The sequence below is a fragment of the Symsagittifera roscoffensis genome, chromosome 1, assembly GCF_963678635.1.
Source record: "Symsagittifera roscoffensis chromosome 1, txSymRosc1.1, whole genome shotgun sequence".
NCBI lineage: Eukaryota > Metazoa > Xenacoelomorpha > Acoela > Convolutidae > Symsagittifera > Symsagittifera roscoffensis.
Window position 1 is genome coordinate 85089409 of NC_087062.1, and position 21261 is coordinate 85110669.

Genomic DNA, 21261 nt, shown 5'->3' on the forward strand with positions numbered 1-21261 from the left:
AAAGATAGAAAAATATCAGAAAAGTTTAAAAACCGCATGATTGTTCGCTTCATTCATAACATATGCGACGAGGAAAAAATTGGAACTCAGGGAGATCCGGGAAAGACTAAAGAAGTTTATGAAAGATGCCTACGCGAAGAGGAGCTTAAAAGCGAGCCTAAAGATATCAGGGAGACTTCAAATCTTGTCAAAGCTTATTCAGAAATTAAAAATGTCTTTTTGCCGGATTTCAGGGACAACCCGGAGTACCGAGGTCTATTGGCTGTTGAAATAATCCAGGGATTTCACGAGTTAGCTTTAAAAGACTTGATTGATGCCAATAGATACGCGGCTCCTGGAAGATTTAGCACTACGACAAGAAAAACGGAATATGAAGGATCGATTCGTTACTATCCAACATATGCGACAGAAGAAGAAGCATTTAATCGTGTACAACGTATTGTCGATCAATCTAATCAAATGATGGAGAAAATAAATCGTTGTGACAGCACGATCGATCATTACAAATGGTTGTTCCGTTTGGCGACCATGGTTTTGTTTGAATTCGTGACTGTCCATCCGTTTTCAGATGGGAACGGTCGCATTAGTCGTCTCTTAGCCTGTTACATAATGATGACACTTACGCCTTTTCCGGTGCCGATTTATAATGTATACAGCACAACAAATCGAGATGATTTTATACATGCAGTTGTGAAGTATCAAATTCAGCTCGAAACGGATCCGCAATCATTCGAAGGACCCTCAGACCTGCTTTCTATGTTGATAGAGTCCACTTACTGCGCTTGGCTGCAATATGAAAAATATTTGAAGCCCGCCGAAAAAATAGAGTCGATGTAAAGTCGAAAAATGCGAGCAGATCAAGCTGTCCTCTCTGCTATTATCAAATAATTTTGGAATTGAACTGAAAACATATTTGGAATTGAACTGAGTTTTATTTGTTCATGGAAATATTGGAGCAGAAAAATTTTCTTACTTGGTAACTGTTCTCTCAGTTTTAAAAGTATTCTATTAAAGTGATCAAATTTGACTGTTGTTTGACATGTAGATTAATTAAACCATTCTAAGTGCGTTACAAGATATCGGAAGTAAAAGTAATCTCAGGTTGTCGTAGAACAGAAACTGAATATCAGTTTAGAATCAGTCGCTAATTGTTGACCTTCGTAAAGCTGAAAACAGCTGTTCGTAAATCTGAAAACTTTTTACCTACTAGCAAGTTAAAGTAAATACTTGACAAAACTCTTCACAAAAACTTGATACTTCCAAATTCAAGTTACTTGCTACTACATTTGGGTGAGAGTGATGTTATTGATTTGGGTAGTTAACCTAAAAGGTTAATGATGCAGATTGTGTGTGCGTTTTGCATGCTATATATTACTATTTTGAGCGACAGGCTAAGGGTACAAGGTTCCTTACCACTAAGGTTTATTTACGCTAGCTTTTTTCTAAGCTAACTCACAAATAAAAGTGTTCACATATTTGGAAATTTCACTGTAGCATTGGAAATTGCATAAAATCTGTTCTCTGCTTTGTTTGTGGCAAGTGTTTGTAACCCATGAAGCGTGCGTGGTTGAGTGGTTAGTGTGTGGGGCTCATAATCTCTACAGCGCAGGTTCGAATCGAAGGTTTAATTTTTCTTATTGCACTTTATGTAGCTGCGTTTTGTATTGTTCTCGCAAGTGTTCGCTTTGCGAAGCTTCGCCTCTGACTGAAAATTATTAAAGTGAAATAATGACTGTCACGAGGGAACATGGCGACAGTGGAGTCTGTTGAGTATCTAAATTTGGATCTCGTTTACTACCCCCATGGTACCTAGTAAAGATTTGCTACCCTTATAAATAACTACTTCAACGGTTAAGCATATGTGAATGTTGCACCTTGAAACAAATTCCCCTACCCTTTTGTTGAAGGGAAATATTGGCTCTTTTCCAGCTAAAAACTGCATCAAAACGTGTCAGTGTGAACAGGTGAACAAATTTTTACAACATTTCTTACATGCAAAAACCGTGTAAACAATTTTTGAGCAGTTTTATTTTGTAATTTTACAAGGGGGTGGAAAACTGGAAAAGCCGAAATACTTCTGGTTTTCACGAGGAAACTTAAAATTGTAAAGAGTTAACGAGAAAAAGCTGACATGCTCAATTACCGGAAAGTTGAAATTTTATTACCTGCGTTACCATTCGGCGTTCTTAATTTGGTTATTTTAGAAATACCTCAATTGTCAGTGTTTTGGGGGATCGTGGCTTTGGTTTGCATTTTCTCTTCTTCTGTCGGCTTAGTTGCCGGTTTACTTTTTGAAGTCTTGTCATGATAAGTCAATTCTAGGTTCAAGGTTGGAGACTTGTGTATTATTCAAAAAATGAGCGGTTTGAAATGAAAGATAGAGGAAAAACAGTCATAAGGGTGGTTCGAATGAATTACCAATCTAAATTTTTTCCGAGATTTTGTTGTTTGAAGAATATGAATACTCGTTTTAAAAAAAGGTTTTCCAAAGTGCCAATTTTTGAGAATTTTTTTGTTTATCTCATGTTTTTTTTTTTCAAATCTATTATGGCAATATAATATTCTGTGTCCTTTTATCCTAGTAATCAGGGGCGGATCTAGGATTTTCGCGAGGGGGAGGTGGATTTTGTCGACTTTTTTTTAAATCGACCAAATTGATTGTGGATAATTTTCATCAAAATAACGTGATTGCGGGCCTCTTTTTGGATAATTTTGATTGAAAAATCGTGATTTTTTTGGTGCGCTACCCTTCAAATTTAGTATATATTGGCGCTAAGGGCGCCTTCAGAAAAGTTATGGGGTTGGTTGGCCGAAAATGGATGGATATCATAAAATAATGACAACGGGGGAACCTTTGGTTAGTGAGAGAAAAGCGTCCACCACCCCCCCCCCCCCCCCTAAAACCGCCGCTGCTAGTAATTAAAAAGTTGGCAAAGATGAAAAAATTGTGATATCAGTCTTTTCATTTTGTTTATTTTTGTTTCTCTTAACCCTTGCAATAAGAATGGGTTTTGCAATCGGGTACTAGACTTCTTTTCCCGTAAATTTTGTACACAGGATGACAAAAATTTGGTCATCTCCAAATGCATCTCGATTTCTACCCCCGATGCTTGTCTAACAGCTGTAATTCACTAACAGCTGTAATTCACGAATGAAGTGATAATTGCTTTACAGCTGAAAAATATTTCGTAGATGCTTTACAGCTGAAAATTATTTCTTTGATGAAAGTTGATTATTTTTTTGTCGGCTTATTGTTTTCGACCCAATTTTTGTCGGCTCACTTGCCGGGTAATTAATTTTGAAATTTTTGAGGTAGACTTTTTCATTCTTCTTTTCTTCATTTTTATGAGGGTAAATTTAGTTCAAGGTGTTTTGGTTTATATAGGTGCCAAAATTTTTTTGTTAGAAATAAAACTTTTTTGAATTTTTCTTCTACAAATTTTTTTTTCAAAAAATTTTAGTTTTTTTTTCTCGGATGCATGGTTTGTTTTTTTTGTACTAAATGTGCGTCAGAATATTTTTAGTTTTAATTAGTTAGGTGTGTTTTAGGTATAAGCATTTTTTTGAAATCGATTCAAGTTGATGCTTTAACGTAATGTTTCAATATTTCCGAAAAAAAAAATATTTTAAAAAATGATTATTTTCCAGTTTTTTTTTGCAAAGTTGACTTGATTTTTTTGGTCTACAGAGAAACATTGCGACAAGTTCCGGAGTTTCAGGAGTGTGGTGTGATTCTTTCTGGCTAAAATTTTTCAAAACTTTTTTCGAGTTTTTAAATTTTTTTGTCAATTTTTTAAACGTAATTTTTTCGTGATCTAGCTCTTTCACCGTTGCGTCTTTCCGGCCCAAATCTTTCTTTTCTTTTGAAAGTAATTGTCTCCTATAACAACTGCAATATTTTTTTTCTGAGTCGTGAGCCTACGTTTACTTCAACAAAATTCATTCATGTTTTTCAATGTTCGTTAAAGACACGTTATCTTTTGATTTTTAGAGCTTTATTGTATCGCAAGTGGTATAATTTTCAAAACGTTTTTTTTTCCTAATTTTATTCTGGAAATGAATAGAGGTTTTAAGTGTTATCAGACTAATCATGTCGAATTATGTTGAGTAGATGATCAGGTAACAATTATATATTTTTCGCAAACAGGTTTGTGGTATTTACTGAAGTTAAAAAATATTTTAAAAATATCTCAATGAACTTTTTGAGACTTCAATGAGATAAATTATTGAGTTTAATGTACCAGCTGTATTAGTTTCAGGTAAGCATTTCAATGATACACTGTTTTTTCTGAAAAATAAGTTAATGGTTTTTTTAGTATTTTTACTCTTTTACTCTTTATTAGCAGAAAGAACTACGACACCTATAAATTTATGTTTTGCCGTGAATGAGAAAAACGATTATTTTCGCGAAAGTGATCAATAAGCTGCTATTGCTGATGCTATCTAAGATATTCTTGCCTCATCATGTACGTAAATAGACTGAACGAAAGTATCACGAAAGTCAGTAGTGTTTAGCTTAATGAAATTGCTAATACGTGCAACCTCACTGACATCAGGAAATTTGATCTTTTGCGGTTTGACTTGATTATTTTTTCAAGTCAAATTCATCTTCATTCGCTAAAAGGAGCACACATTACGTTCTCCAATTACGAAAGGGAACTGGCGCAAAAAATTTGAACTAGTTATATGAGCCTATTATGTTAACTTAATTCGCTCGAACTATAACTCAAAAATTTCTGACACTTTTTTCTTGACATCGAGAAAACTTTTTGGAATTTTTTTCTATGTTCGAATCAAGACTGGAAGGACTGTAATTTGATACATCATTGATAATTTGTGATATTGATTTTGCGTGGAAAGCAAAAAAAAACTAAAACGGTGGTAGATGAGTAAATCGATGTATCTGTAAACCGAAAACAGGCGGACCAGATCAGTAAATCGAAAATTCATGATTCAATCACGTAATCACATTAGCTAAAAGCTGAATTTTTTTTTACAAAATGACATAAATTTTCCTCAAAACAAAAACTTAATTAAAAAATGAATTAGAAAGTAACTCTTCCCATGCGCCCCGTAGTTTTAAAATTTTTGTTCTAGTTCAGGAAACAATTATTCTATAAATCTTTAATTCCACAATTGATGTAATTATTACGTAAATCGGGTTTACTGATCTGGTAATTTACTGACACATCATTTAACTGTACGCACCCCACTAAAGCACACCGAAGACAAAAGTTCTCCCCTTTTTCATTGATCGGAACAATAAGAAGTGCCCCATGGTGCAGTGTTTAACTCTGTTCCTTCTACTGTTTGGATATGCGGTAAATTTCATTCAGATGGCAATATGTTTATTAGATATACTTGGAAGATCGTAACTAATTTGTGTAATGTCAGCCGGAGATCCATTTTCAGATCCAGTGCTGTCAGAATGCCTCTGAGTTATGCAGGCTACCCAGAATTCAAACGGGACGAGAACTGTTTCACCTCAGCGCATGCTCACGAAATTGGGGACCCTTACCGTTGGCTAGAAGACCCTGAGAGCCCTGAAACGAAAGAGTTTGTTGACAAACAAAATGAGCTTATTAATCCGATTATAAATAGTTACGAAGACAGAGTTAAAATTGAGAAAAGGTTAACTGAATTGTACGATTATGAGAGGTATGGATGTCCTATGAAACGGGCGGACTACTATTACTACTTTCACAACAGTGGGCTGCAAAACCAATCGGTGCTGTATAGAACGAAGGACCTATCAGAGAAAGGCGAGATATTTTTAGACCCTAATGGGTTCACTGAGGACGGCACTTCTAGCATTAGATCATACACATTCAAGTAAGTTGGCGATGCGTATGAATTTTGGAAAGTTAGGTCACTGGTAGTTGTGTGAAGTGTGTACTTTTTGCTGTTTCTTAATCAGATTTTTTAGTTTCCATTTTAAAAGTTTTTTTTGTTATTTGCCAGAGCGATTACCTACGAGCTTTCTTTGAAAAATTTTCGAAAAATTTGGGTATGAGCGTGTCTGAATTCGTGCAAAAAATTTTTTCCGATACCTTAGCGTTTCATTATGTGAGTTTGTCGTAGAAATAATTTATATAACTAATGTAATGATTACACAAGCAAAGCATTTGTTATATCTCGAGATAACTTTTTTACAGCTCGCGCATTGCACAGCTTCCATTGCTTAATATCCGCCTAATCTAGTGTTTTATCAATCATTTTATTGGCTTGTCGTTTCAAAAAGCCTTTTTTGAATATAAGGAAGGCAATTTGGCATTAATGCCGAGTGTTTATAGAGTGGTATGCTCTGCAAACTTTGTTGCTTCTCCAAGGCATGCAGTATTTGTTCAGGAAGCATTTGTCCTTTTGAGAGTCCCTGAACGTAGGTTTCCCCTTCAGAGAGCCCTTTTGGCGCGTGCGTTTAATAGGTATCGCTCGGCATGGTATTTTGTTAGACGATTGGAAATTTTTCAACTTTCACAACCACAATGCCGATTTTCAACTAAGTCGTAACCAATGGAAAATCATCTTCCCTTCTGTGTGCTTAGGTTTTACCCCTGCGGCATTGAGAAGGTTGAATTCATGGGTCTTTTGACCCATTCTTGGACTTTATTTTTTCTTCAAAACCGCTCAATGCACAATAGTTTTTTAAGTCCTTTTTTTTTAGCATTTTTGATCCGGTTTTGCGATTTGATGCTTCATAATTTGAAGATGCTCTGAAACTTCAAAAAGATTCAATGCATTTTAGTAAAAAGGGCACACTGTTTGCAAATGCGGTGAGCGAGGCTGGCTCTGACTGGACCACCATCTTCATCAAAGATGCGTTGAAGATGGAATTGCTACCAGACAAGCTGGAACGAGTCAAGTTCTCATCCCTCAAATTTACAAACGACAGCAAGGGACTTTTCTACAACAAGTGAGTTGAAGAATGCAATGAAATTGGTTTTGTTTTTTTTTTGTTTTTAATTAGTTTTTTTTTCGAGGCCAAATTTTTCGAGGCCAATATCTGTCTGTATACCTGCTTTTTAAATTAATTTGATTATGTCTGTCTCTCCATCGCCTAATTTTTTTAAACTTTCATCTATCTATTATATATTTAAATGCGCGCTTCACTTTCTCGCCATGTTTAAGCTTTTTCAACGTATTATTTTGCATGTTTAACAAAAGAATTTTTTCTCGTTTAAGCTATATCGTATATTGCAATGGTTACGGTTTTTTTTTCAATTTTCCAGTTTAAATTCAGTGTTTATTTCATCAAGTTTGAAATTAGCAACCCAATAGTAGGATATTGTCAGAGTTTTCCTAGGTTTTGCGATTCTGGCCTCCATATATGAATGACCAAATTTTTTTTAGTTTACGAGGTATGCAATTTTCGATATTTTTCAAAAATTTCTAGAAAAATATATTTTAGAAATATTTCTAAATTTTTGAAATTCTCACCCTGTAGTTGGGTGCTGTCAGGGCACTCTCAGGGGTTGCGAATCTTGCCTCCAATTCTCACTTCTCAAATCATTGTAGTTTTCGAGATATAACTTTTTTTTTATTTTTTCAAAAAATTTTCAAAAACATAGATTTTAAAAATTTCCAAAACGTTGAAGATCTCAATCCTGTTATTGGAATCTGTGAGGGTACTCTCAGGGCAGGTGCGGATTTAGCGGGGGAAGGCGGACGCCCGAAACCCCCCCCCCCCCCCCCCCCCCTCAGGGATTCGACCCCCTGCCGACCCAAAGGGTCCCCCCTTTGATACTTTTTAAGAAATCCATTTTTGGCCTACCGACCCTAAAATTTTTCTAAGGGCGCCTTTGGCGCCAATATTAACTATTTTTTGAGCTGGAGCGCGCGCCAAAAAACGCGATTTTTTTGTCAATATTTTTCAAAAAGTGCCCAAAAACGGCTTTTTGACCGTTTTTTCAAAATTTTGCCTGCGGCGCAGAAAATTTTGCCAAAATAGGGGCAAAACAATAGGGGAGAGAAATTTTTTCAGTAAACTTAGGTATAAAAAATTTCACAAAACTTGAAATTTTCTGTTATTTAGTTTGTTTTCTTATTTCTAAGACTATTTGTTTGTTAATGTGTTGTACAACTTGGCCTCTATTTTACATTTTTTTCACATTTTGCTGATGTTGAGTAATTTGTTGTGTTCGGCAACCGCATACAGGTTTTGGTCGCATATAGGATAATTCCAGCAAATTACGTAGTTCCTTGTTTCTCTTAAGATTTCATGGTAAGCTGTAAATATTTTGTTTACATTGAAGATTTTTCCGCAACAATTCGATCATTTTATCAGCATCATAGTTCACAGGAGTGAAATTGGTGGTCATCTCCATCTGTAGTTTCGTCAAACAACAGACCAACTTCGACCATGTTTGCATTTACGTTCTATTCGAAATGTGCCAACTCCGATTTCAGTATATCGTTTTTTTTTTAATTTAATTTTTATTTTCTCTTTTACTCTTAATTCGGCTTAAAAGGTTTCAGATTGCAATAAATCGGCTAGGCGGCCACTTTTTGAGTCAGATGAGCGAAAAAATTAACCTAAATTATTTGAGGTGGGACCTAGAATTTTTTTTGCTTTTATTGTTCCGACCATTGAAAATGGGGAGGAACTTTGTATTTGGGTCTGTTTTAGTTTGTTTTCCGCGCAAAATCAGGTACCCTAAACAATCATCGGAGAGGGTTGAGTGAGATATCATATAAAAGCCCTTTCAGTCGTGATTCGAACCACATTAAAAAAATTCCCAAAAAATTTTCTAGTGTCGAGAAAAATCGGTTTGAAATTTTTGATTTTTTGTCTACTTTTGAGCGAATAAAGCGAGCGATCAGGATTACAACAGCTTAATTAGGCAAAACTTAGTTGAAAAAATTAGTTTTTGGCAAGTAAAATTAGTTTTTGGAGTTTTGTAGTTCCATTTTTTAAAGTTTTTAGTGAATTTTCTAAAAAAAAAAGTGTCTTATTGGCGTGTACTACTATGAATATCATTTATGCCTAAAGTATAATTTTACATCAGACTTTTTTTTATTACCCACGCAGAAAAATACTTCACTAATTTGAAGGAAACAAAAAAGCTTTTCTTGTAATTTTTAACGAATATGGTCGGAAAGTTCTGTGCTACTTACACAGTAACCGGCTATCCTTGTTTTTTTATTAAAACTTTTTTGGGATCAACGCGCGCCTGCTCAATAGTTACCTGGCTTGTTACCGCTTCGCAATTTTTTTCAATGCAAATTTAACATTCAGTTTAACTGAATTCAGGCATGTTTTTCTGGAAAGGAGCGTTTTATTCAAGGAAGTGGAAAAGAAAATTCTAGACAAAGATATGAAAATGATTTGTTGAGCAGTTTTGTCTCAGTTTTTTTCTGTACCGCTAGTGATGCGAAGCATTGCTTTGCCTCTCTCATGATTCCTGCAACGTTGTATTTTCTTAAGGGCATGTAATCAGCAGATTTACTTAATTCAGTGCTTGCGCGTGCTATTGGATGTGTGTTTACACTAGTGGGCTTGCGAGCGTTAGTGTATTAGTACAAACCTTCTTGTTTTCTAATCTAGCTCGCAAAAAAGTGTTCATCAAAAGTGTTTGGTGGCACTTATGCTATAATCACGATCTGTAGCATATAAAATTTCATAGCAAATATTTTCTGCTTCATTTGTTGCTTGTGTTTCTGAGTTATTAAGCGTCCGTGTCTAAGTGGTTAGTGTGTGAGACTCATAATATATAGGGCGTAGATCGAATCCCAGACGTAGCCGAATTTTTACTTATTCGAGGCTTATTTCTACTTTTTCTTATTGCATTTTATAGAGCTGCTTTTTGTCCTGTTCGCGCTAGTGTTTGCGAAGCTCAGCTTCGCCTCTGTGTTGATGTATTTGATGTTTTTGGGACTCATCTTCTTATATTGCAATGGGGGTTGGGCGTCTACCCCATGGGAAAATCGTTAAATGGTTTTTCAACCAATCAGATTTCAGAAAATCACACGATTAGTTTCTTATAGAAAATAGCTGAATTTGTTCAAATAAGGAGTAATAAACGTAGTGAAGACTATTATATAGGTCTTGATGATTTTTTGTTAGTTTTTTTTCAGAAAAATTCTCTAATAACTACGGATGTGCTTTCAAACATATTGATGCATTTATGAATGCACTTAGGTATATATGCTTTTTTTTGAGTTCAAATGAAGTTCATCTGCTGAAAGTGACGTAAATAGCACTCTCCAAAAGCGAACGTGGAAATGGCGCGAAAAAAAAACGTGAACGATTTCTAGTTTCGAAAGTGGAATTTAATTTTTAAATTTCCAGCGGAATAAAAACTACCTATTGATCCAGTTTTCTCTAGTTGGCTTCATGTTATCAAAAAAGCGCCAATCATAAATTCTTTCAGAAATTCAAAGAGCTTAATGGGTATCCATTTTTTTCTTTGAAATTCGAAATTTGAAATTTTTTCAAGAAAGTCAGTGTTTTTTATGTTTACTTGCGTTCACAACTCTTTTTCAATTTTTGATTGACAAGGTTATAGTATTTCTGAACGCTAATTCCATGCGACATAGTGACATAGTCCGGCTTTGAATGGATATCCTGTATCCTCTTAAAAATTGTTTTTTTTTTACCCCGGTCCTTATTTCCTCGTCTTGCTACCTTGAGCCCGCCCTACTTCCATGGGTAGATAGATGTCATCCGTTTCGGCGTAGCCGATCCCGCTTTGAGGAGGCGGATGACACTGGGACTCCTCCAACCGTGACTGAAGTGGGATTCGAACCCACAACTCTTGTGTTAATGGTAGTGTCCTACACACTCGGCCACGGCCGCTCTGAAAAAAAATTGTAAATTATTAATGTCCCTTCCTAAGGTACCCGGCAGACGGAACTAATGCGAGTGGAACCAGCACAGTAGCCAACAAATTTCACACTCTCTACTACCACAAGCTGGGAGAAGACCAGATGAGTGACGTCATCGTGGCTGATTTCCCCGACTTCCCTGACTACATGGGCCAGGCGACAGTCTCGGATGACGGGCGTTACGTCTTCCTCGCAATATCTGAGTCATGTGACACCAAGTGTCTATTATGGTACTTCGATCTAGGTGAGCTCAATCAAATTGTTTTACTAATGTGTGACTTGAAGTTTTGCCCTTACTGCATTCGTTTATTTCGGTTGTTTCTCTTTTTTTTTGTCCCAATCAGAAACGATTGCCTTGTCGACTGATCGTTTTTAAACACTGGATTTCAAGCTCAAAACTTAGCCTACTCATTAACTCTGGTGCTAATGGCTGTGCCATATTCAATTCAGATCATGTATTTCTGTTGTCTTAAATTATTTTTTATTCAATGTTTTTAAATGGTCTGCTTTAGAAACGAGCAATTACGAGATAAATGGCAAACTGGAGTGGAAGAAAATATTTAACACGATGGAGGCAGAGTACCAGTATGTGTATAACTATGGAACCAGTGTACTACTCCTCACTAATAAAGAGTAAGTACTTTTTTTACATAGTTTACTCGTTTTCTATCAAATATTTTGGCTGATGAAAGCGGTCATTTCACTTGAACAATAACCCCCCTCTCACCTCATGAAGATTTCATTTAATCACTACTGGAAGGTCTGGAAGGTGAATAATTAAATGTTTTAATATACTCGTAGTTCGAAATCCACGTATTTGGTGTTTTATTGTGGTTTACTGATACTCTTTTTTTTCTAAAAAAAAATAAAACTTTTTTTTTCAAATTTTGCGTGTACAATTAAACTGTGTGTAGTGCTCCCAAGTGGAAACTGGTGAAGTTGAACCTGGATGACCCCAACTACAAACTGGAAGATGTGATCGCAGAGAGCAAAGATGTGTTGGACCACGTGTCTGCAATGGCAGAGGGCAAAATGTTTGTGGTGAACTACATCATTGACGTTGTCGACACTCTGTTCATTTACGATGCGACAACTTGGGAAGTGCTACAGGTGGGTATAAAGCTCAGAGACAGCAGAGTTTTTTTGATATCACCCAAGTTTTGTTTACGGACTGATTGTTTTTTTTTTAAACTTACAAGGAAGCACAAGATTCGGTATTTTAAACCGGTTTGAACTGAAATAGTAAAACTAATATCGTTGATGATGCCTGCTGGAATGTTTAAATGTAATGTAAATTTGATTGGTTTAGAAACTAGACGCCGGCATATCAGCTGTGAATGGCATCTCTGTCAAAGATGACGCGTACGAACTGTTTTTCCGAGTATCTACGTTCTTCACTCCAGGAACTGTATACAGGGTGGATCTCAAAGATCCCTCTTTTAAACTAGAAATGTGGCGCGAAATGAAATTAAAAAACGTGAACCAAGATGATTTCACCAGCAAGCAGGTCTTTTACGCCAGCAAAGATGGAACCAAAGTTCCCATGTTTGTCAACTACAAAAATGGGCTTAAATTGGATAGCTCTGAGAATGTAATTCTTCTGTACGGATATGGAGGGTTCAATATTGCACTGGGACCCAGTTTTTCTCCGTTTAATCTGATGTTTATGCAACACTTCGACGGGATCTTCTGCCAGGCGAATATCAGAGGGGGGAGTGAGTACGGGGAGGAGTGGCACACGGGGGGTCAGATTCTGAATAAGCAGAATGTGTTTGATGATTTTATCGGGGCCGCAGATTACATGGTCCAGGAGAAGTACACGAACCCCAGTCGCATTATCATACAAGGTGAGAGGCGAAATCTTGAGAGCTTTTTGGTTTGCTTTGTGGATTCTATTCACTGTCGTTATCTACGCTCGTTTTGTATTTACACTTGCGAAGCGAGTGTATTAGTACGAACCTTCTTTTTTACCAACCTAAGTCGCAAATTTTTGTGCCAATCTTGTGCACCTTTACAGCTTTTTCATAGCATGTGCTCTAACATTCGAATAATAAAAAGTGAACAAGTTGATGCATTTGTAACTCATCAAATGAACCGGAAAAAAATGATTTGTTTCAAACGACATAACAATCATGAAAATTCGATTTCAGAAGTTTTCTAACTCAATATATCTCGCAATTTTTTGAAATGCATAATTTATACATAATGTGTCTTTATGCTTTGCAATTTATTTCAAAGAATAAATCTATTTACAAAGAATAAATTTCAGGTGGATCAAACGGAGGTCTTCTCACAGCTGCATGCATGTTGCAGCGTCCCAACTTGTTCGGCGTAGTCATTTGTCAAGTGGGAGTGCTGGACATGCTCCGGTTCCACTTGTTCACGATCGGAGCCGCCTGGCAATCTGACTTCGGATACCCAGATGAGAACAAAGCACACTTTGAATATCTACTCACCTATTCGCCTCTTCATAATGTGAAGATGCCGAAAGAAGGACAGTGGCCGGCGTTTTTAGGTAAGTAAGATGGCTTTCAAACTTCAAGTAGCGCTAGATTACTTTTTTGCGCATTTTTACGCTGGGAATTAGAAAGAGTTATCAAATGGGAACATAATTTTTTTAAGAATCGATGAACGTTGTTCAGATTCTTATATAGTCTGTGATGATTTGTTTTTTTTGTTTTCTTTTTGTTTTTTTTTTGCCAGTAAAAGTCTTGAAATTTGCTCAGGATCAAATTTTCATTTTCGCGGTTTGATGTTTGATTTCTTTGCTAAGTAAATGAAGTTCAGTTAATTTCAATTGTTTAAAATAGCGCGCAGCTAGTGTAGTAGTACGAACCTTCTTTTTTCCCCTAAACTAACTCGCAAATAAAAGTGTTGAATGGAAATTGAAAGTGTTTTTTTTTATTTGGTGGCGTTTTAACTATAATCACAACCGATCATCGGAATTTTTCTGTTCTCTGCTTTATTTGTGGCTAATGCTTGTAATGTATTTATAAAGCGTGCGTGGCCGACTGGTTATGGCGTGAGACCCAGGTCGCAGGTTCGAATCCCAGACGTAGCCACATTTTTACTAAATCCAGGCTTATTTCTACTTTTTCTATTTCCGATTTATAAAGCTGCTTTTTGTCGTGTTCGCGCTAGTCTTTGCGAAGCGAAGCTTTGTCTCTGTTTAAGAAGAAGTTTAGTGCATTTTCTTTGTGAAAAGGAAGGCAAACTTCACTATCGAACACCAAAAGTTAAAAGGTCACAAAAAACGAGATCGACTTGTAGTTCCAAAAATGGTATTTAATTTTCTCAGAAAAATAAAAATTTTAATTTTTGATCCAGTTTTCTCAAATTTGGTTAATTTTAAAATGTTTCAAACATAAAATATTCTAGAATTTCGAAGAGCTGAAAAAGTATCTATTTTTTTATTCGAAAGTTGAGGTTTTTTCATAAAATAATTTTGTGTACTGTTTTTTTTTTTTCTGTTTACTTGCGTTCATTGACTCTTTTCCAACTATCTGTTGGCTAGGTTTTGAGCTAAGTAATTTGTTTATTAGGATTACTGTATCCTTGTTAAAATCACATGAACTCTACATTAACTCAATTTATAACATTCAAATTTAACTGTTTGTTGCTTGTTAGTCACTCCTGATATAGCCTTGCTTTCAGGCTTGGAAAAATTAGTCTATTTTGCCTGTTTTTAGTTTTGGTCGGCTTGTTTCCACACCCTGGATTTCTTTCTGATTATCTGTTTATTTTTTCACAGCATTTCTTCTCATTTTTATGTTAGTTTTTTTTCTTCTAATCTATCAATTTAAAGCTCCGATTTAGTATAAATTTCTTAGTATAATTTCGATTAAGTATAATTTCAGTTTTGCTTGGAAGGTGATTCAGCTTAATTAGTTTCGGTTTGTTATGTCTTAAAAATTTTATTGCTCAATTTTTTTCCATAACAACAATTTCTTTTTGCTCAGTGGAAGTTTAAGCATGTTTTTGGCGTAGTTGCCTCCATTAAGATGACAGCCCAGTGCTTATTTAACGCTGGTAAATGTGTTTCCTGACATGTTTATTTCAAATTGACCGTCATTCGAATTGCGACAACATATAAAAATTTTGGTTGTGGAAATTTTTTGTGACATATTTCAAAGTAATTTGTTGGCTTACTCGCTTTCGTCTGCAAGGCTTCCATGCTATGATTGTGGTTATTGTTTTAAAGTTGATTTTTGCTTTGAAAGCTAATAGGTCATTTGTGGTAGAAAAGTTCATACTTTTAAAACTTGCTCGTATTTTTTGACAATTTTTTATGGCATTTGTTTCCGGCTCAATGGGCATCTACCTACGTGTTGTCGGATTATTGGCCCCTCGGTGAATAGAATAACGAGGCGAAACTGTGTATTTTGGGAATTTCAAGAAGATTCCGCAACAATGACGCTGTCTTTGATCTTCTTTTGTTCTTTCGTTTTGTTTGATCGTTCCGAAATTTCTTAAATATGTTAACATGGACTTAGATTAAACTACAAATGGCGTATTTCAGAAGTAGTATAGAGATGGCACACCAAACTTAAAGAAATTGAGATGAACTTCATAAAAATGAAAATTCAAGTTTATCACACCCCATTTTAGGATCTACTTTTGTGTTCAGTGTCGACCCATAAATTGAGATCCGTGCTGACGTTTCAATGGAGAATCAAAGCTGTTTGTTTTTTCTACTGATGACATGTACATAAAATGTCTGCATGTGCATCAACCAGTCCTGAGGATAGATGAAAATTTTTGCTGCGAAGTAGAATTAGCTGTCTGAGAAGTAGAACGTTTATGGATTTTTTTATCGAGAAATTGTTGTTTTCTTCAGAGGAACTTGGATTCTACAACAAACAAATTGTGACAAAATTTTTATATCAATTGAAACATTTTTCCTCTTAAGCTTTTGACTAATATATCGGTTTTTAAAAATTGCTTTTTGGGATTTTAAATAAATATTGCGTGCGATCTCTTTAAGAACGCGTAGAGCATGCTGCAAAAATCTCAACTCAGAAATAATTCCAAGTTGAATTGAGGCAAGCTATTTGATTCAAATACTGTATAATAACAAAAATTATATTTAGCTTGTGCTTGCGAGGGAAAAACTAGGAATACGTGGCTAAGAAAATACTAATGTTTTCTTAATTATCCAAAAATTACACATAATTTTGATGGCAGATACAATTTTTGTGGCACATTCAAAGCTTAGCCATGAAAGACTATCTCATATTTTAAATGAAAGTCGGAATATGCTATGGACTCAATGTTAAACTGAACAACGAACACAATGCTTATTAGGAGACAATGTTTAAAAGGCTATCGAGCGCACGATTAAGAATCATTCAGAGCAACCATCAGAGGAAGATGAACTCGATCCAACTTCAAGGCTAGACAGCACCTACCTAATTGTTGTCCAAAATTTTGCGCTTAAGATTCTTTTCAGTCCGAAAATTCTTTACAGCAATCTCCATGCTAAGAAAGAAACATTTCGCGAACCGATTCAGTCTATGAAATAACTTGAAATAATTCAAAAGTTTCACTGCTTTAAAAGCTTGCTTAGAAAAACTGAATCTTTTCGCAGACCGATACGGTCCAGGAAATAAATACCTTGAAATATTTCAAAGATTCATAGCTAGCTTCAAAAAACTTGAAGATTTTCGCGAGCCGATTTAGTCCATGAAAAAACTTAAACTGAACAGCGAACACAATGCTTATTAGGAGACAATGTTTAAAAGGCTATCGAGCGCAACGATTAAGAATCATTCAGAGCAACCATCAGAGGAAGATGAACTCGATCCAACTTCAAGGCTAGACAGCACCTACCTAATTGTTGTCCAAAATTTTGCGCTTAAGCTTCTTTTCAGTCCGAAAATTCTTTACAGCAATCTCCATGCTAAGAAAGAAACATTTCGCGAACCGATTCAGTCTATGAAATAACTTGAAATAATTCAAAAGTTTCACTGCTTTAAAAGCTTGCTTAGAAAAACTGAATCTTTTCGCAGACCGATACGGTCCAGGAAATAAATACCTTGAAATATTTCAAAGATTCATAGCTAGCTTCAAAAAACTTGAAGATTTTCGCGAGCCGATTTAGTCCATGAAAAAACTTAAACTGAACAACGAACACAATGCTTATTAGGAGACAATGTTTAAAAGGCTATCGAGCGCAACGATTAAGAATCATTCAGAGCAACCATCAGAGGAAGATGAACTCGATCCAACTTCAAGGCTAGACAGCACCTACCTAATTGTTGTCCAAAATTTTGCGCTTAAGATTCTTTTCAGTCCGAAAATTCTTTACAGCAATCTCCATGCTAAGAAAGAAACATTTCGCGAACCGATTCAGTCTATGAAATAACTTGAAATAATTCAAAAGTTTCACTGCTTTAAAAGCTTGCTTAGAAAAACTGAATCTTTTCGCAGACCGATACGGTCCAGGAAATAAATACCTTGAAATATTTCAAAGATTCATAGCTAGCTTCAAAAAACTTGAAGATTTTCGCGAGCCGATTTAGTCCATGAAAAAACTTATAATAATTCAAATTTTCATAGCTCTAAAAGCGTGCTTAGAAAAACTGAAATTTTTCCGGAATTGATTCGGTCCACGAAATAACTTGAAATGGTTCAGAGTTGCATAGCTTAACTAGCTGGCTTCAAAAACTTGGGCTCCTCGTGAACCGGTTCAGTCTATGGAATAACTTGAAATAATTCAAAGTTTCAAAACTTTAAAAGCTTGCTCAGAAAAACTGAAACTTTTCGCGAACCGATTCGGTTCACGAAATAACTTGAAGTTTTTCAGAGTATCATTGCTTGAATAGCTTGCTTAAAAAACTTGGACTTCTCGCGAAATGTTTCAGTCTATGAAATAATTCAAAATTTCTTAACTTAAAAGCTGGCTGAGAAATATTTAAACTTTTCGCGAACAGAATCAATCTATAAAATATCTCGAAAAAATTCAAAGATTGAAAAGCTTTCTTAGTAAAACTTGAACTTCTCGCGGACTGATTCAATCAACGAAATAAATTGAAATTACTCGAAGTTTCATAGCTTCAAAAGCTTGCTCAGAAAAACTGAAACTTTTCGCGAACCGATTCGGTTCACGAAATAACTTGAAGTTTTTCAGAGTATCATTGCTTGAATAGCTTGCTTAAAAAACTTGGACTTCTCGCGAAATGTTTCAGTCTATGAAATAATTCAAAATTTCTTAACTTAAAAGCTGGCTGAGAAATATTTAAACTTTTCGCGAACAGAATCAATCTATAAAATATCTCGAAAAAATTCAAAGATTGAAAAGCTTTCTTAGTAAAACTTGAACTTCTCGCGGACTGATTCAATCAACGAAATAAATTGAAATTACTCAAAGTTTCATAGCTTCAAAAGCTTGCTCAGAAAAACTTAACTTTTCGCGAACCAATACAGTTCGCGAAATAACTTGCAATATTTGAAAATTTCACTGCTTGAATAGCTTGCTTCGAAAAACTTTTTGCGTACTGATTCGGTTTATGAAATAACATGAAGTATTTCAAAGTTGCATAGCTCTATTAGCTTGCCTAGAGAAACGTTAAAATTTCGCAAACCGAGTCAGTCTGTGAATTAATTCGAGTTTTTTAAAATGTCGTTGTTTTCAAAATTTCGAATAGTTTCAAAGTTTCGACTAGCGTGCTAGAACAAGTTTTTCGTGAACCGATTTGTTTCATTAAATATCTTGAATTATGTCAAAGTTTCATAGCTTAAACTGCTTACTTTGGAAAACTATCTCATTTTTCGAAGTTCTTTGCTCCATTAGCTCGAGCAAAAAAAATTAATTAAAAAACTTAGAAATCGCTTGAAAGGCTTCAACAGAAAAACTGTTTGCAATCCTGTTCATTTTTGTAACTAACTTGAATATTTTAATAAAATTGCATAGCTTTGCATGGCTATGAAACACCGTGGTTTTTTTCTAAGTTTCTGTGCTTTAATAGCTTGCCTAGAAAAACTTTTTTTGGAAATTGATTCGCTTTATGGAACAACTTCAAATAATTCATTATTTTATCGCTTGAATAGCTTCATATAAAAACCTTAAGTTGCGCCATCCGATTTGCTCAGAAACACTTTGAAATATTTTTAAATTTCACAGCTTGAATAATTTGCTTAGAAAAACTTCGATTTTTCGGGAACCGATTCGATCTATGAAACCGGCTTACGATCTGGCTTAACTTGAAATTGTTCAAAGTTTTTTTTTGCTTGGATAACTTGATCTGAACAACAACTAATTTTTGCGAGCTAATTGATTATTGGAGGCGGGCTTGCTAGCTAGTTCTTGTTGAATTTAGAAATTATTCTGAGCTAATTTAAACCTCCAGCCAATTTGAAAGATTGCCGGAAAAAATACTTGAGCGAACGGATATGATATTTCTTCGGCAATATCTGAAAACAGTTGAGAATCGTTAGTTAAAAATTCGACAATTGTTTGCGGATAAAACACTCCGAACTAGAATTATTTGCCATGTTTTTAACCGGTGCGAGGTATGTTTTCAATTTATCATTTAAATATATTTTAAGCTCAGGATTGAAACTTCCAATTTGAGTTCATTATTCCTCGCTTTCAATTTTTGTTTGTTTTTTTTATTAGCAGGCAATAAACTTCCAAAAAATTTTGGCGAAAGTCTTCTCTAATGAGTGGAGGCAATTTATTTGGCGAAAACAAGTTTTTTAGGCCTAATCCGGAATTCGCCTAAGTTTTGCAGAATCCGCTTACATTTGCGGAATTCGAAAAAAAACTTTCTATACTCGTTGGTTGCGGAATTCGCAATTTAACTAATGTGCCGACAAAAATTAAGTTACACGGATTTGTATGCGGAATCCACGGAAATTTTGTAAGTGAAAGTCACTTACATTTTCGACCATGTTTAAAGACTTGTCTCTGGATTGCAGAAACCTACACACACCAAATTGTGCGCCTATACAGTGCACAGTTTGGCCTCGTAATGAGCCAAAGCTTATTTAAGGCTGGTAGTTGATTTATTTGGTCTTTTTTTGTTTAGAGTTAATATAATATAAGTCAATACATTTGAATTGTCGGATTTGAAAAAGATAATCGGTCAAAAAACGGTGCCTTTTATAGTTAATTAGACTTTTGACCTCGTTTTTACGTCCTGAGATGAGTGAACAATCGGTTTCCGTTGTAAATTGAGAAGTTTTGGGCTGATCAAATATCTTCTGGTATGTGGAGCAGTAATTCGTAAACGATTTTATCGAAGGGTTTTTCGGGTTTTTCCAGGAGTCACTGCCGACCATGACGACCGAGTTTCGCCACTACATACACTGAAGTTCATAGCCACTCTGCAGCACGAGGCCAACAAATACCCACAGCAACAAACAAGTCCACTTATGGCCATGATAGACACAAAGTCAGGACACGGGGCTGGCAAGCCAACTGCGAAAGTGATCGAGGAGCGAAGCAGAATGATGTCTTTCTGTGCCAAGCACCTGGATATCAAATTCATAGATGCATAATGTAGTCAATTCTCGTTCTCGAAGTGAGATAGATACTGCGAAGTTGTAAATAGTCTTAGAAGCAACTAAGCCGGAACGAAGGGCTCTAATATGTAATATAAAGCTCAAGAATTGCTCGCAACTGAACGGACAGCCAGAGTGGTTGATTGACGTCTTTAAATTGCTGATATCAGTTTACTCGGATTATTTGAAACCTTGTTATCTTAAATAAATGATGTTTTAGGCTTGTTCTAGTTTTTTTTCCTTATTTTTCCATTAGGTTTGGCTAATTGAATTTATATGTACTTATTTTGCTGAGACATAAGGAAGAAGTCCTTGTAAGGGTTCAGATAATGGTAATCGGCTTCATTTATTTCTGAGTTTAAAAAACTGCTTTGCAAATCAATTATGCTATCCTTAACAAAATTTGGATCATTTTTTTACCCTTGCGATAACCAAGGGTTTTGCAATCGGGTAGCAGACTTTTTCGCATAAATAAATTTGTTCACAGAATGCTCAAAATTAGCAATGGTAAATTTAGGTTCAGTTTTTGGTCCGGAGGTAACGAATACGTCCGGAACGGCAAAGGTGGTGGGTTCGAATCTGACGACCTGCTTTTTTTCAAACGGTAAATTTTCTGTTTTAAAAAAATTGTCGGCCTATTGTTTGTCTGCTTTTGTTGGCGTAGTTGCCAGATCGTAGAATTGATTTTTTTTTGTTGTACGCAAGTTACATTATAGTTGTTTTTAGTGTTTAAGAGTAATGAACGTAGTGAGTTTTCTTTTGTAGGGATTGGTGATTTTTGTTTTTTTTTTTCATGAAAAAGTCTTAATTTGTTCACGCTAAATTTAATTTTTTTTTGCGGTTTGACTTGTGATTTCTTTTCAAGGTCAGTGCATTTCCATTGTTAAAAGGTAGGCAAAATCCACTATCGAACGGCAGAAATGTAAACTTCTA

General features: G+C 35.4%; 1 protein-coding gene across 1 annotated transcript; it reads left to right on the top strand.

Moving 5' to 3' along the window:
* The first annotated feature begins 5345 nt into the window (after nucleotides 1–5345).
* LOC134851397 (prolyl endopeptidase-like) lies at nucleotides 5346–20552 on the top strand. The gene is made up of 8 exons (XM_063867464.1): nucleotides 5346–5832; nucleotides 6746–6913; nucleotides 10836–11068; nucleotides 11337–11457; nucleotides 11739–11934; nucleotides 12134–12671; nucleotides 13094–13339; nucleotides 20090–20552. Exons 1-8 carry the CDS (start codon nucleotides 5429–5431, stop codon nucleotides 20323–20325), a joined length of 2142 nt encoding a protein of 713 aa, XP_063723534.1. The 5' UTR covers nucleotides 5346–5428; the 3' UTR covers nucleotides 20326–20552.
* The last annotated feature ends 709 nt before the right edge of the window (nucleotides 20553–21261 follow it).